We start from the raw sequence: 13956 nt of genomic DNA, 5'->3' as shown, positions 1-13956 counted from the left end.
ATCATGCTTGCTTGTGCTTTGCCATTCTCTCGTCATAAGAAAAACAGAAAAAAAAAATTTCACATGTGCTTTACCATGGTGTTTTGCTTGTTTGTTGTTGTTAGTCATACTAGCGTATATTATTATTATTGTTTTCTTTGGGGCTTTCTCGCTACTTTCTAAACAAAAACAAACGTCAAAACCTCATTCCCCCAATTGGCCTTATACAACAACAACAGCAACAAAATTTATAGTATATATGGAAAAGAAATTAAATAAAATGAAACTACAACAAAAACAACACCACGATCATTTTATTTTTTTTTTGTATGTACAAATAAATGCTTGTACTCTTTCCATTCATGTTTGTTGTGAACCACAACAAAAAAACTTTAAAAAGAAAGACACCACTTTGATAGTAGATGGATGATCGAACGGACGGACAGACAGACATACGACTTTGGTGAAAGACTTTACTCCCTGAGTGTTTCTGTTTTGTCGTCTTCTTCTTATTTTAATGTAACCTCTTATCCATTTGGTGAGCCTCGCCATTGTCGTTAAGCGTCGTTGTTTGGTGTTACAGACCAAACGACACTTAAGATTAACACAGATCGATATTAAAGTGAAATGTATTTAATATTGCAAAGCAACAACAACAAATGCTTCATCAAATTTCACATTTATTTTTTGGTGAAAGAGAGACGACCACGACCTCTTTGACTTTTATGGTATTCCGTCTTTTTTTTGAGGTTATTATAATTTGTTTAGTGAAATTGCAATTTAAATATTGGGTTGCCCTGTTTTTAAAAAATTTAAAGGGTGACCATTACACTTCAAATGGAGTTTCTATTCACAAGGATGGTTTACATGACAGGGGGATTAACGGTCTTAGTGTGACACCAAAAAGACAATAAAAGAGATTTTTCTTATAAAGGATGGTTTACATGGTGATTTTTGATGCATGCAATTTCTGAAAATTATTATTTTTCTGTTTAAATAAAATAATAATAAATATAAAATTAAATAAAATAATAATGATGAAGGGATTTCACGTTTGTTTTATATTTTTCTAAAATTTTAATTTCGAAATATTCCCCTTTTCTATATCTGAAAATCCCCACTATTTCCCCCCTTCCTATTTTCAACAACAAACAATTTATGTAAATGTTTTTTTAAGTAAAACTTTTTTTATTACTTTTATCTTTTTGTGGGGGTGGTGGGCATATCTTTTTCACTTGGAAAGTTTCAAAACGCAACATTCATATCTCATACCGGAAGTGAATTTCAACCATACACAAAAGTGAAAAACGAAAAAACTTTATTTTCACATGTCAAATTATCATCATTTGCAACAACATCATTATGATGATGATCATCATCATCATCATTGTCAGCCAAGCAAGCAGGGAAAATTGTTTAAGCGAAGAAAACGAAAAAAAAAATATTGAGGCAAGGAGGAGACACGCCACTAAGCGAAAGAAAAATGATTTCATTTATACGCTACTGTGAATAAGCCAATGTGCAGCCATTTACTGCAGCAAAAAGCCAGTTGGTTGGTTGCATGCAATTGCAATTTCTCTTGGATGTCGCCAAAAGACACTACTTTGGACTTTTGCTTCGCGTTTTTTTTTTTTGATTTGCTTTTCTTTTGTGTTTTGCAATTCAACTCCTTTAACAACAAAAATTGTATTTATTTGGGTGAAATTTTACTATGATGATGAAGTGTTTTTTTTTTGCATTTTTTGGTGAAAAGAAAAAAAATTCAATTGGTGATGAGTTTGGGTTTTCTTTTTGATGGCTTTTAATTTTTGTTCATGCTGAAACACAATGAAGGCTTTTCTTGTCGAAGGATGAGAGGCTTTCATATCAAATCTTGGTATTTGTAGATAGGCAAGTAAAAGGAAACAAAATAATACTGCATCTAAACCTTGTATTACTTGTGAATATTTTGCATTCACACCTCGTTTTTTGTTTTTTTTTTTACTTTCAAAAAGGGAAAACTCTTTCATTGCATTTAAATGCAACTATTATGCGATTTTCTTTACAAAAATTCAAAAACGGTTTTGGTTTTTTTTTATTTTATAATGAAAGTTAAATGAAATGATTGCTTGCTTTTTTGTTGTTGTTGCACACATGCACATATGTATGTGTTGAGTTTGGTTTCTTTTTTTCACTTCGAAAATTTCCCCCCATCCATTTAAAACTTTCGAATTAATTTTGTTATTATGTAACTTAAGCGAAGCCACAAGACTGGATTTACGTAGTTGTTGTTGTTGGTTGACAGTAGTATTTTTTTTAATATTGTTTATATTATGGCATGGTTGGTTGGTTGGTGGGGGGCAACAACATGCCATGTGTGGTGCTTAACATTCATTTTGTTTATTTTTTATATATAAATATAATTTTTTTTATATTCATGTTTGTGATTACTACGGCAAATACAATATGTAGACTTCAACATGGAGTTATAAAAATGATATCGTGAATTATAGCTAGATATGCTTTCCATTTCATTTTGTTTTATTATGTTGATTATCAGTGTAAATTCCATTCCATTCAACAACATATGATAACAATCGAATCGAAGAAAATCACGAAACAGCAGAAGTTAATGATGAGAGTTGATGGGATAGCGCCGCCATGGCAGAGATCGTCTTCGTTGTCATGCACCACAAGCTGCTGGTGACTGGTGATAGTTTCGGATGAAAATATCTTTAGTTTTTTCATTTTTAATTTTTTTGATTATTTTCACTTTTGCTTTCAATTTTTTCCAAACCAAAAAAGGTGAAAAAATCGTTTCGCTTTTGCGTAATAATTGAAGCTATGCTTCATTTTCTTTATCATTATGCATGTGTGTGTGTGTGTGTGCGAGTGTGCTATTGACTTTTGTGAAAGTCAAAATGAAATTAAGCCATACGCCAATGTTGAAGGTGAAATACATGTTATTATAGGGGAAAACTATGGGAAAATTACAATTACACACAAACAAATATCATTAACGTAGGAGCGGGAGTATTTTTCAAATTAAAATAATTTTAAATAATCACAGTGATTTACTCGGGATAATATTGTTGCGCGTGAATGCATCTCAATAGTACATTAAAGCTTTGCTTTACGTTTTGACTAACTGCTCCAACCGGTTTAAATGTTGGCAGCACTGTTCTCATATGTTAAAGGGCAATTTCAACGTCAATGCACATTAAGGGTGTTCACAGTGTGGACTAAATGTAAATTTTCACATTGAAATAAAACAAATTATGAAAACGTTTAACCAACAACAATGAAAAAAAACTAACAACAATGCAACAATTAAAATAACAACATTTTAATATTAGGGGTATTCTTAATGCCGAAGAAAAGAGAAAAAAATAGCTCAACTATGGCAGTAAAATTCAAAGTCGTGTATTCTTATAAGAATATACTGTAAAAAATCACCCAATTTATAATAATTTGGAGGTTGATTTGGCAGCATTGTTATGATTAATTTGGTTGTGTTTACATGTAATGTAAATTTAAACAATCGATAAACAGTGTTTAATAGATTCCACCAAAGATTTTTTGATAAATTTTCCAACATTGTTAAAATAGGGATATAAAATTTCGTATTTTTGGTTTAACAGTGTCAAATCATATGAAATAAAAGCTATGACTATTTTGCAAAAAACAAAATACAAATGGTATCCCAAATAAACCGCCAACACTACTAAAAGCAAAATAAATTAGTGCGCATATATCAAAGGTGTTCACAGTGTAAAGTCGTATAAAATAAAAAGAGAATTACTTCTTATAAATGTCTTAAATTAAAAAAAGGGAATTATGATTATCGAAAATCGGCTATTTTTTTGTAAAAAGGACTCTTAAGCTATCACCCCTGTATCACCAACAAACTAAAAATTTTGCCAAATAATTCTACCTAATATAAAATCAGGAGGAGGAACAAAATCTCAAAGGAAAAAATATCCTTGTATATTTATAAATCTTTAATAATAACCATGGTCATTGTCATATAACACCACCATCGATAAAAGTAGCAGCAGCTGCTACTGTAATTTATAAGAAACTACAAATCTTCTTGTTTAATATTTTTTATCCAGGTTTTAGCTTCTTTGTTTTTTTCTATTATAAATATTCCTCCGCCACCCTAACACAAACACCTAAACGTACGTGCCACACACTTTCTTGTGGTAAAAATTTACCGACAACAATATCAATACAATAGAACAAAACTCCATGTGTGTGCCCGGTAGGTGGGAAGCTGGAAGAAGAAGAAGAAAAAATGTGCGTGCCATAATCTCTTTGTTGTTGTTACTTTTCTTCTTTTTTTCCGTCCAGCTTGGTCTTGGTCACTCTTTAATATCATTCAAGTCACTCTGGGCCTCTTAGTTGTTGTTTTTACTTTTTCTTTTCTCATCTGCTTGTTTTATTTATTAGCCTCTACAGATGACTTTCTTTGTGATGAACATCACCACCTTTCTATTAAAAATAAAAAAACTAAATAAATGTTTGCTATTTAGGTGTGTGTGTTTTACTTAGCTTTCTACACATATTTTCTTTATTCTGACATTTTAACATTGTTGCTAGATCTTTAATTTCATTTCCCTTTAATAAATTCTACTTTGAGAATTCGTTTTTTTTTTTTTTTTTGTTTACATTCCAATGTTAAAAAAACTGAAGGTAACCTGAATAAGAGAAATGGGGTTTCTCTTGTTGTTTATATGGATTCAGCAAAATATTCATGCTTAATAATTTTGTTTATATGGAAAATAATTTAAAATAAATAATAATTCAAAGAAACTACGAAAGAATCTATTAAAAATAGATTTTATTTTAATTAAATATATTACGCTGGATTTAATAAATCAAATGGATTTCAATTGTCAATTATATTTCATATATATTTCAAATAAATTCACCAAAAGTAGATTTTAAATTACGCACGTCTCATTTAAAACAATCTATTAAAACAAATAATTAAAGTTCAGATATTTATGTTATTTGTTACATTAATATGTCTATATTCATTTATTTATTTCATATTATATTTGTTTTATTGTTTTTCTAAAATTTATATGAAAATTTTGTTTATTTCACACATTTCTCTCCTCACTGTTACGTTTCTAAGTCGCTTTTACGTGACTGCGTCTCAACTAACTACAATAAAATGCTAACTAGAAATATACCAAAAACTTGGCATCACTGTTGTCAGCTGTTTTTGCTGCCTTATCATTTTGTTTACATTTTACATTCTATTGGGCATACAAAGGAAATTAAACATTTTCTTTTATTAATAAAACATTTTAAAGTTTATAACGAAAGTAAAAAATTATAAAAACAACAACAATTGAAGGTATGTTTGGCGGTAAATAGCCTGTCCAACCGTTTAATGGAAATTTATTGGTTAGTTATTTTTTCCATAGACATCTGTCCATCTTTTCATCATTATCACCAACAACAAAAAGGACACGAAACTGTCACCTCATCTACAACAACCATAAGGTTTATAAAAACTAATTTTTTGTATAAAAATGTACTAAAATCGTCTTTTATTTTGTTGTAACCTTCATCACCTTTATTGCCAGCTGAGTTTGTTGTTTCCCCCACCCAGACTATTGTTAATCATTTAAGCCAGTCAGTCCCCGTGTTGTCCACCAAGTTTGTTCACCTTGTGGCAATTAAGCAAAGAAAAAATAATCATTTCAAGACCAACAACAACCAACAATGAAACCTTGACAATACCTTGAATGTCATCCTTTTGCACCTTTGGCATCTTTAAATGATTAGCGAGTGAAAACCACCACCATCACCACCGCCGTCATCATTATTGTTATGGGCACTTTAAACATTTCAACAAAGTTCCTTTTGATGGCCATATACACATATTTATAAAATAGCAAAATAACATATTTGTTGATAAACTGCATACGGAAGCAAAAGAAAATCTTTTTGTAACGATATTGAGTTGGTGGTGGTGGTGGCGTTGTGCTGTGAAATGTAGTAGGAGAACAACGGCGGATGCTGGCTCAGAGATTGACAAAAAGGACCTTTTACGCTTTGTTGGTGTAGAAAATGTCATCAAGCCCGCTAGTGTGTGTGTGTGTGTGTAAGGAAAAATTTACCTTGTCTGTTTGCTGCTGGTTTCTTCTTCATGGTGCCTGTGTTGGTGTTTTTAGAAAGATTTTTATAACACCTTGATGTGTTTTTGTTTTGTTCTCTCGCTGCCATTGTAATTGTTGTAAAAGAATTTACCTTGATTTTATTGGTGTGTGTGTGTATGAGTGTCCTTTCTCAAATTGCTACAATCTGCTCCTTGACAATAATTTTTTCGTTGTCCAAATTTTCTTCGTCATGGATTTTATTGTAAATCCATGGCTGCTGTTGGCGTTCACTTCATGCTTCACATTACATCTGCGTTTTCCTTTTACTGTGTGTGGTGTGACCATTGTTTTTTGGAAAAGTGGCACGACCTCCACAATGTCTATTAAGATTTCTTTGTTTTGCCATTTTGAAAAAGAAAATCCCTGAAAATATTCTGGAAATTGTGTTCATCATCACAAAACGGCAACTGTTGCAGTTCTAGTTTCCTGTTTCGCTGCGTTAGTTTTGGAATATGGTTAGGCCAGCAGAATTATTGATTTCAGTTTACCAAAGACTAGCATAGCATCAAGACGTCAGCCAACTCAAGAGAAATTTAACGAAACCAAACAAGAAATTCACTCAAAACTCAAATCGTCGTCTGCCATCTCATTCCTGTAACTTTTTTGTACAACAAAAACAAAACATCATCTTGTAATAATAACTGTTTATTTTGCCAAGCAAATATTTTTAGCACAGTTAATCTATTACAAAATTCACGAGCCCCTTGTTTTTTCTTGGATCATTGATTTTTAAACTAGACTCTAGATCACATTGTGTGTTTGTGTTTTGTTTTATAAAAAAATATCTCCAGTTTTTTGTTAAGTTTCTTATTTTATTGTTAAATTATTTAATTGTTGTTATTGTGTTAAATGTTTGTGCAAAAATTTTTAAATTGTTATTAAACATTTTGTCTGCGCGAATTATTGAAGAATTGTTTAAACAAATTTTGAGCCATCTTTTTTATTGTGGTATTGTGTTCGATTATTTTCCTCAAACTGGATAATAATTCGCTTTTATTAAAATTATTAAGTTTAATGTCTTCACCGCCGGCCTCGTCTTCTTTTTCTTCGTCGTCGTCATCATTGTCGCCCTCATCATCGTCCCTGTCGGATTATTCACCCTCAACTTCTAGTCCTGAATTAAATTCAAATTCCTCAACATCATCTGGTGCGTCTGGTGGCTCATCATCATCGGCAATTAAAGTTGAATTTGATCGCAACATCATGGATTTAGTATATCAGCCGAGGTGAGATGTTCGAAGGAGATGTGGGGAGGGGATATTTTGCATTTTTCAGCAAAAAAAAAAGATTTGCAACGAATTGAGGAAGCCACTGTTCTTTATATTTAAAATTAAAACCTTTTCCAATATTAATTTATTTAACAATGTCTCCATTTTTGAAATTGTTATTAATTTTCTTTTATTATTTTTTATTTAATTACAGATTGCCGGTGAACGAATGTCAGGCAAGTCAAACTGCTAGAGTGACATCGAACCTAAACGCATCCAGTAGTACAATGGCGGTTAGTCGTGTACCCTCACCGCCTTTACCGGAAGTTAATACACCGGTTGCCGAAAACTGGTGTTACACACAGGTAAGCAAAATCTTCTATTTTCGAGATCAAATCAAAAAATAAGAAAATCTCAAATCTCCTTTCCCAAAATCTTCTATTCACGAGATCAAATCAAAAAAGAAGAAAATCTCAAATCTCCTTTCCCAAAGATATTTGAAACCGAGATTTTATCTTCCTTCCTACTCAAATTACTTTAATCTTCAAAATCCTAATCCAAATCTCTTGCTCTTTGTCTTCTTTCAGGTGAAAGTGGTTAAATTTAGCTATATGTGGACCATAAATAATTTTAGTTTTTGTCGCGAGGAAATGGGTGAAGTCTTAAAGTCCTCAACATTTTCCGCCGGTGCTAATGACAAACTGAAATGGTAATTATCCAGATTTTGATTTAAACTTTCCAAGGTGGATTAGATTACTAACCATGTATTTTTTTCTTTCTGTTTCCCCTGCAGGTGTTTACGTGTCAATCCAAAAGGTCTAGATGAAGAAAGTAAAGATTATTTATCCTTATATTTATTATTAGTTTCCTGCAATAAATCCGAAGTTAGAGCCAAATTTAAATTTTCCATATTAAATGCTAAAAGAGAAGAAACCAAAGCCATGGAATCACAGAGGTATGTAGAACAAAACTAAATACAAATTACATTTTTTTGATCAAAAATCTTTGAATTTCACATTTAATTGTTATTAATAAATACTGTTTTTTATTCCAGAGCATACCGTTTTGTACAAGGCAAAGATTGGGGTTTCAAAAAATTCATACGACGAGATTTCCTATTGGATGAGGCCAATGGCCTATTGCCTGAAGATAAATTGACAATATTCTGTGAAGTTAGTGTAGTGGCCGATAGTGTTAATATCTCCGGCCAATCAAATATTGTACAATTCAAAGTGCCCGAATGTAAACTAAGTGAAGATTTGGGCAATCTCTTTGACAATGAGAAATTTAGTGATGTAACGTTAGCCGTGGGTGGCCGTGAATTCCAAGCACACAAAGCAATATTGGCAGGTAATTATCAACAACAACAATTTACCTCTTTTGTTAATAATTTTATTTCAATTAATTAATATTTGTTTTGTCTTTTCTATTCCATTCAACAGCACGCAGTGATGTCTTTGCAGCCATGTTCGAGCATGAAATGGAGGAGCGTAAATTGAATCGTGTCGCCATAACTGATGTTGATCATGAAGTTTTAAAAGAAATGTTACGTTTTATTTATACTGGCAAGGCGCCAAACTTAGATAAAATGGCCGATGATCTCTTAGCAGCAGCTGATAAGGTTTGTCATTTAAAATATATTTTTTGTTTTTTCTTTATATTAATTGTTGTTTTTATTAATTTTACAGTACGCTTTGGAAAAGCTGAAAGTAATGTGTGAGGAAGCGCTGTGCGTTAATCTCTCCGTTGAAACAGCCGCTGAAACATTAATATTAGCCGATCTCCATAGTGCGGATCAATTAAAAGCACAAACAATAGATTTTATTAATACGTAAGTATCTCTGCTACTCTTTTTTAAAATTTTGTTGGTATTTTTCTTGTTTTTTTAATTTTTGTGTGGCATTTATAAATGTTTTTTTATCATAGAAAAATATTGAAATCTTCTTGACGTATTGTTTTTTATTTATGTTAAACAACTTGTGGGACATTATTTATCTCTTTTTGTGCCAGATGTCATATTTTATAAATGATTTTTTGTTTTGAACATTTTTATGATGACAGTGTTGAAAATCACTTAAAATTTATGTTAATTGGATGAATGACAATTTATATGGCCGCAAATTAGATTAGGCGTATACAAAAATTATTATGTAGATTTTTTTCAAAAGTATTTTCCGCTGCAGCCTTAAAATTAAAAAAAAAAAAGTAAAAAAAATTCTAAAAATTTTATATATATATATATACATATTTTTTAATTTTTGGGAAAAACGAAATTATTTTTTTTAATTTTTGGGGAATTTTTTGAACAATTTTTTCAACATTTTAAAAAAATGTTTTTGGAGAAATTTAAAAAAAAATATTTTTTTAATTTTTGAAAAAATTTATTTATTTTTTTTGAAAAACTTTAAAAAATATATATTTTTTTTTTAATTTAAAAAAAAAGTTTTTAATTTTTGTGAAAATTTTTAAAACAATTTTTTTTTAATTTTTGGGAAATTATTTTTTAAAAATATTTCTCAATTTTTTGAAATATATTTTTTGTATAGGCGTATATTAAAAAATATTTTTCAAACATTTTTAAAAAATATTTTTTAATTTTTGGGAAAAATTTTATAAAATATTTTTAATTTTTGGAAATTTTTTTTAAACATTTAAAAATAGTTTTTTGAAAAATTTAAAAAAAAATAAAATTTTGGGAAAATTTTTAAAAATTTTTTTAATTTTAAGAAAATTTTTAAAAATTATTTTTTTTTATTATAAAAAATAAAGAATTACTTTTAAATATTTATTTTTTTTTAATAAAATTAAAAAAATATAAACTTATTTTTTAAAAAAATATATATTTTTTTTAATTTTTATTTTTTTAAATGCATTATTAATTTCTCTTTTTTTTTCCCTTTTATCTACAGTCATGCCACCGATGTTATGGAAACCCAAGGATGGCAAAATATGATCACAACACATTCACATCTAATTGCCGAGGCATTTCGTGCGCTTGCAACACAACAAATCCCACCGATTGGACCACCCAGGAAGCGAGTAAAAATGAGCTGAAATTTCAATAGTAGTAGAAGACAACAGCAACAACAACAAAAACAGCAGCAGCAGCAACAATTGCAATTGCAACAAAAACAACACATTATAGATAATCAAGAAAAAGAAAAATTTTATCATAATAATAATAATAATAGAGATAATAATAAATACTATAAATATTATAACTACAACAACTACTATAATTACAGCAACAAGAAAAACTATTATTATAATTATTTCTATTATTATAACATAAAATGCAAAACAACAACAAAAACAAACAATTTGAAACAACCAATAACAAAACCAACCTTACATTGTACGATTATGATAATAAAATATTTTTTTAAAAATTTCATCAACTATAACAACAAACAAATGCAAATAATTAAAATAAATTTAGCGGATATTTTCAATAGTAATAGAACAACAACAACTACAAACAAATCCCTTATTAGCAACAAAACCAATAACAACAACAAACATCATAGTAATAACAACAGCAAACATTTATCACAAACATATGTCTCCAATATAGCAAGCAACAACATCACCACCAACACAATGCATAACTACTACAACAACAATAATAATAACAAAATGAACTACTACAATTGTTTTAGTCAACTAATAATAAACTATTTTTTGCAACAATTACAACTTGTTCAGTATTTATGCTTCTTTGTCTTCTTGTGACTAGAATTTGAATTGTTTTAAAACTCATTCCTCCCCACAATATTTAATATTCTTCTGTATTATTATTATATTAGAAATTTATCAATGTCGTCGCCATCTTGATGTTTAATATTCTATTTAGAAAAACAAAACCAAAAAAAAAAAGAAAATTAAATGAAAATAAAATAAAAGCTGAACAAGTTGTAGTTTTGTTAACTGGACAAACAATTTGAAGAAGATCATAGTATGCAAATTAAGAAAAAAAAAACAACTAATTTTTTGATGTAGTAGATCATTGCGTGAACCAAAAACAACTAAAACAAAAAGTTAATTCAATGCAAACAATTCAACTCAAAAATGTAGAAATGGATTTAAGAATATTTACCTTTTTTGTTTCATTATTAGAAAAAAAAACCTCAAGTGAATACATTTACATAGAAAGTAAACTTTATCCCCTCAATTTCCCCACCCAACACCACCACTACCATCATAAAAAAAATTGAAAACTAAAATTTAAAATACCCTATTTCAAATTGCTTTGTAAATGTAAATTATATATTTCACATTGTTGTTGTTGCTTATATATATCATTGGGACATTGTTTGGTGATAATCAAAATTTTGTTTGATTCATTTTTTTTTTTATTTTTTTGTTAATTGGCTTTTTATTGTGTGTTTGAATACAATTTTGACCTTCAAAAATCATACCTACAGTTACATATTTTCTAAATGTTTTTTTAATTCAGTTGATTACCAATTTTATTTCAATTTGGAGGTGAACAAAGAAAATATTTTTCATGAGAATATTCTACATCATCTCTCGCGTTCCCCGTGTGTTACAAAAGAAAATTTATACAAGTTTTGTGTATTAGAGGGGATAGATAAAAGGCCTTTTGAATCCATTGCTAAGGAGTTAATAATTCCAAAAACCAATTTTGTTGTTCTATATACATTTTTTGTAAACAAAATGCCTGATCTCACCTTAAAAATATATACATCTAGGTTTCACAAAGTTTTATGTTATTTCCTATCATGTTTGATGATTGAAAACGCGGCTATATAATAAAAAATTTCTTTTAAAATTATTCTAAAGAGATAAGAAGAAGAGACACACAATTTAATGAAGTTAATGAATTCAACAAGGATACAAATAAAAAGTTTTACAATTGTGTGTACCTAACCCCCCGGTACAAATGTCAGTAGACTATTGGCCTAACAAAGACACCGAAAAAAATATTTTTAATCAGAATAATTTTGAACTTATAACTCTAAAACCCTGGGTTTTTGATAAACAGATAATATAAGAAAATACATTTTTTTACATTTTTATGAACCCAAAAATTAATGTTTGTGTGGACCCAATCTAGGTGCAAATGGCAGTAACAATGGTAAAAAAAAAAGAAATCAATGGATTTTGAAAATTGTTTTCTTTATCTGTATTATCAATCCCAAGGGCTAAGATAATAAAAGCCTTTCAATCCTTTTTGGCATGGACTTTAGAAATATCGCAGTCATTGGCCAAATTCTGGTATTTCATATGCGAAAATTTATTATTAGGCTAACAAATCCAAATGCAAGACAAAAAAATATATCTCTGGAACCTAGGGATTTTTCGTGATTTAGGTATTTTTCGTGAATATCTTTGTGGACTCTACGTACCGAAAACAATTTTGGAAACATTTAAAACTGATATTTTTAGGAACTAAGAAACCATAAATGTTTAGTATTCTGGAATATGGATTTTTAGACAATCAAATCCAAACGCAACAACTTTTAAAAAATTCGTTTTTTTTAATCTAACCAATCCGAAGTTGTGGATCTTTTTATGAATATTTTTATAAGATCCTTCTATATCAGTCCATATATTTTTAGGATTCTGGATATTGGTATGGACTACCAAAGCATGGATTTTTTGCCCTCAAATCCAAACGCAAGACCTTTTTAAAAATTCTTTTTTTAATCTAACCAGTCCGAAGTTGTCGATTTTTTTATGAATATTTTTATAAAATCCTTCTATATCAAAAATTGTTGGGACACATTGGAGGAATATCAAAGGCACGGTTCTAAACTTTTTAACTCTTTTGAGGGGCTATCGGAGGCTCTGTTCTGGTTTTTATGAATGTTTTTATTTTTTTATGGAATATCAGACCCAAGGGGTTTACAAAAAATTGGTACTGCCGTAATAAGGAATATTTTAAAGCCATTTATTTTATTTTTTTCTAGGGATTACATCGATAGCTTTTTATAAAAATATATTTCTGAATACTAAGAAATCATTAATATTTATTAGTATTTTTGGGAAATCTGGAAGCGTGGATTTTTAGGGAGATACCCAAACAAAAGAGGCGAGATTTTTAAAGGAAATTTAATCCGAGGTTATTTATGGACTACAATACATATTTGTTCGGATTTTTGGGAACATCTGGAAGCATAGATTTTTAGAGGTATACCAAAACAAGGCTAGGGTTTTAAAAAGGCATTGATTTAAACTTGACATCCCATTTTTTATATTTCTCAATTAACCTCTAATTTGAGGTTATATTTTTGCAAAGCAAATTTAGAATAAATCTTCCTTTCTTAATTTGTATCTATCAAAATCTGCGGGTCTATGGGAACTACCGCTATTGATTTAATATCACAATGGCGTAGATTTAATGTTGACATCCCATTTTTATGTATTTAAATTAACTTCAAATTTGAGGTTATATTTTTCATTGTAAATTGAGGTTAGATCTTTTATAGCAAATTTAGATTAGATTTTTCTTACTAACGTGTTTGGAAATTGGTGGTATATTGCATGGATAATCATGGGGTATATTTCGTGTTAAAAAAAATATTTGTTTTCCTATCCAGATATCAACAAACTATTGAGGTTAGGCCTTCTATAGCACATTTCAAGGTGTT

The 13956-nt window shown here is 29.3% G+C and overlaps 1 protein-coding gene across 1 annotated transcript; it reads left to right on the top strand.

Annotated features, from left to right (window-relative positions):
- Nucleotides 1-7075: 7075 nt before the first annotated feature.
- Nucleotides 7076-10507, top strand: LOC133336629 (protein roadkill). The gene is made up of 8 exons (XM_061544911.1): nucleotides 7076-7360; nucleotides 7557-7707; nucleotides 7930-8051; nucleotides 8136-8297; nucleotides 8397-8692; nucleotides 8785-8963; nucleotides 9031-9173; nucleotides 10252-10507. Exons 1-8 carry the CDS (start codon nucleotides 7149-7151, stop codon nucleotides 10394-10396), a joined length of 1410 nt encoding a protein of 469 aa, XP_061400895.1. The 5' UTR covers nucleotides 7076-7148; the 3' UTR covers nucleotides 10397-10507.
- The last annotated feature ends 3449 nt before the right edge of the window (nucleotides 10508-13956 follow it).

Source organism: Musca vetustissima, unplaced genomic scaffold, assembly GCF_032173495.1.
Source record: "Musca vetustissima isolate MV318-11 ecotype Yass unplaced genomic scaffold, APGP_CSIRO_Mvet_v1 utg12294, whole genome shotgun sequence".
In the NCBI taxonomy this organism is placed as follows: Eukaryota; Metazoa; Arthropoda; class Insecta; order Diptera; family Muscidae; genus Musca; species Musca vetustissima.
This window is presented reverse-complemented; position numbering and strand designations above follow the sequence as displayed.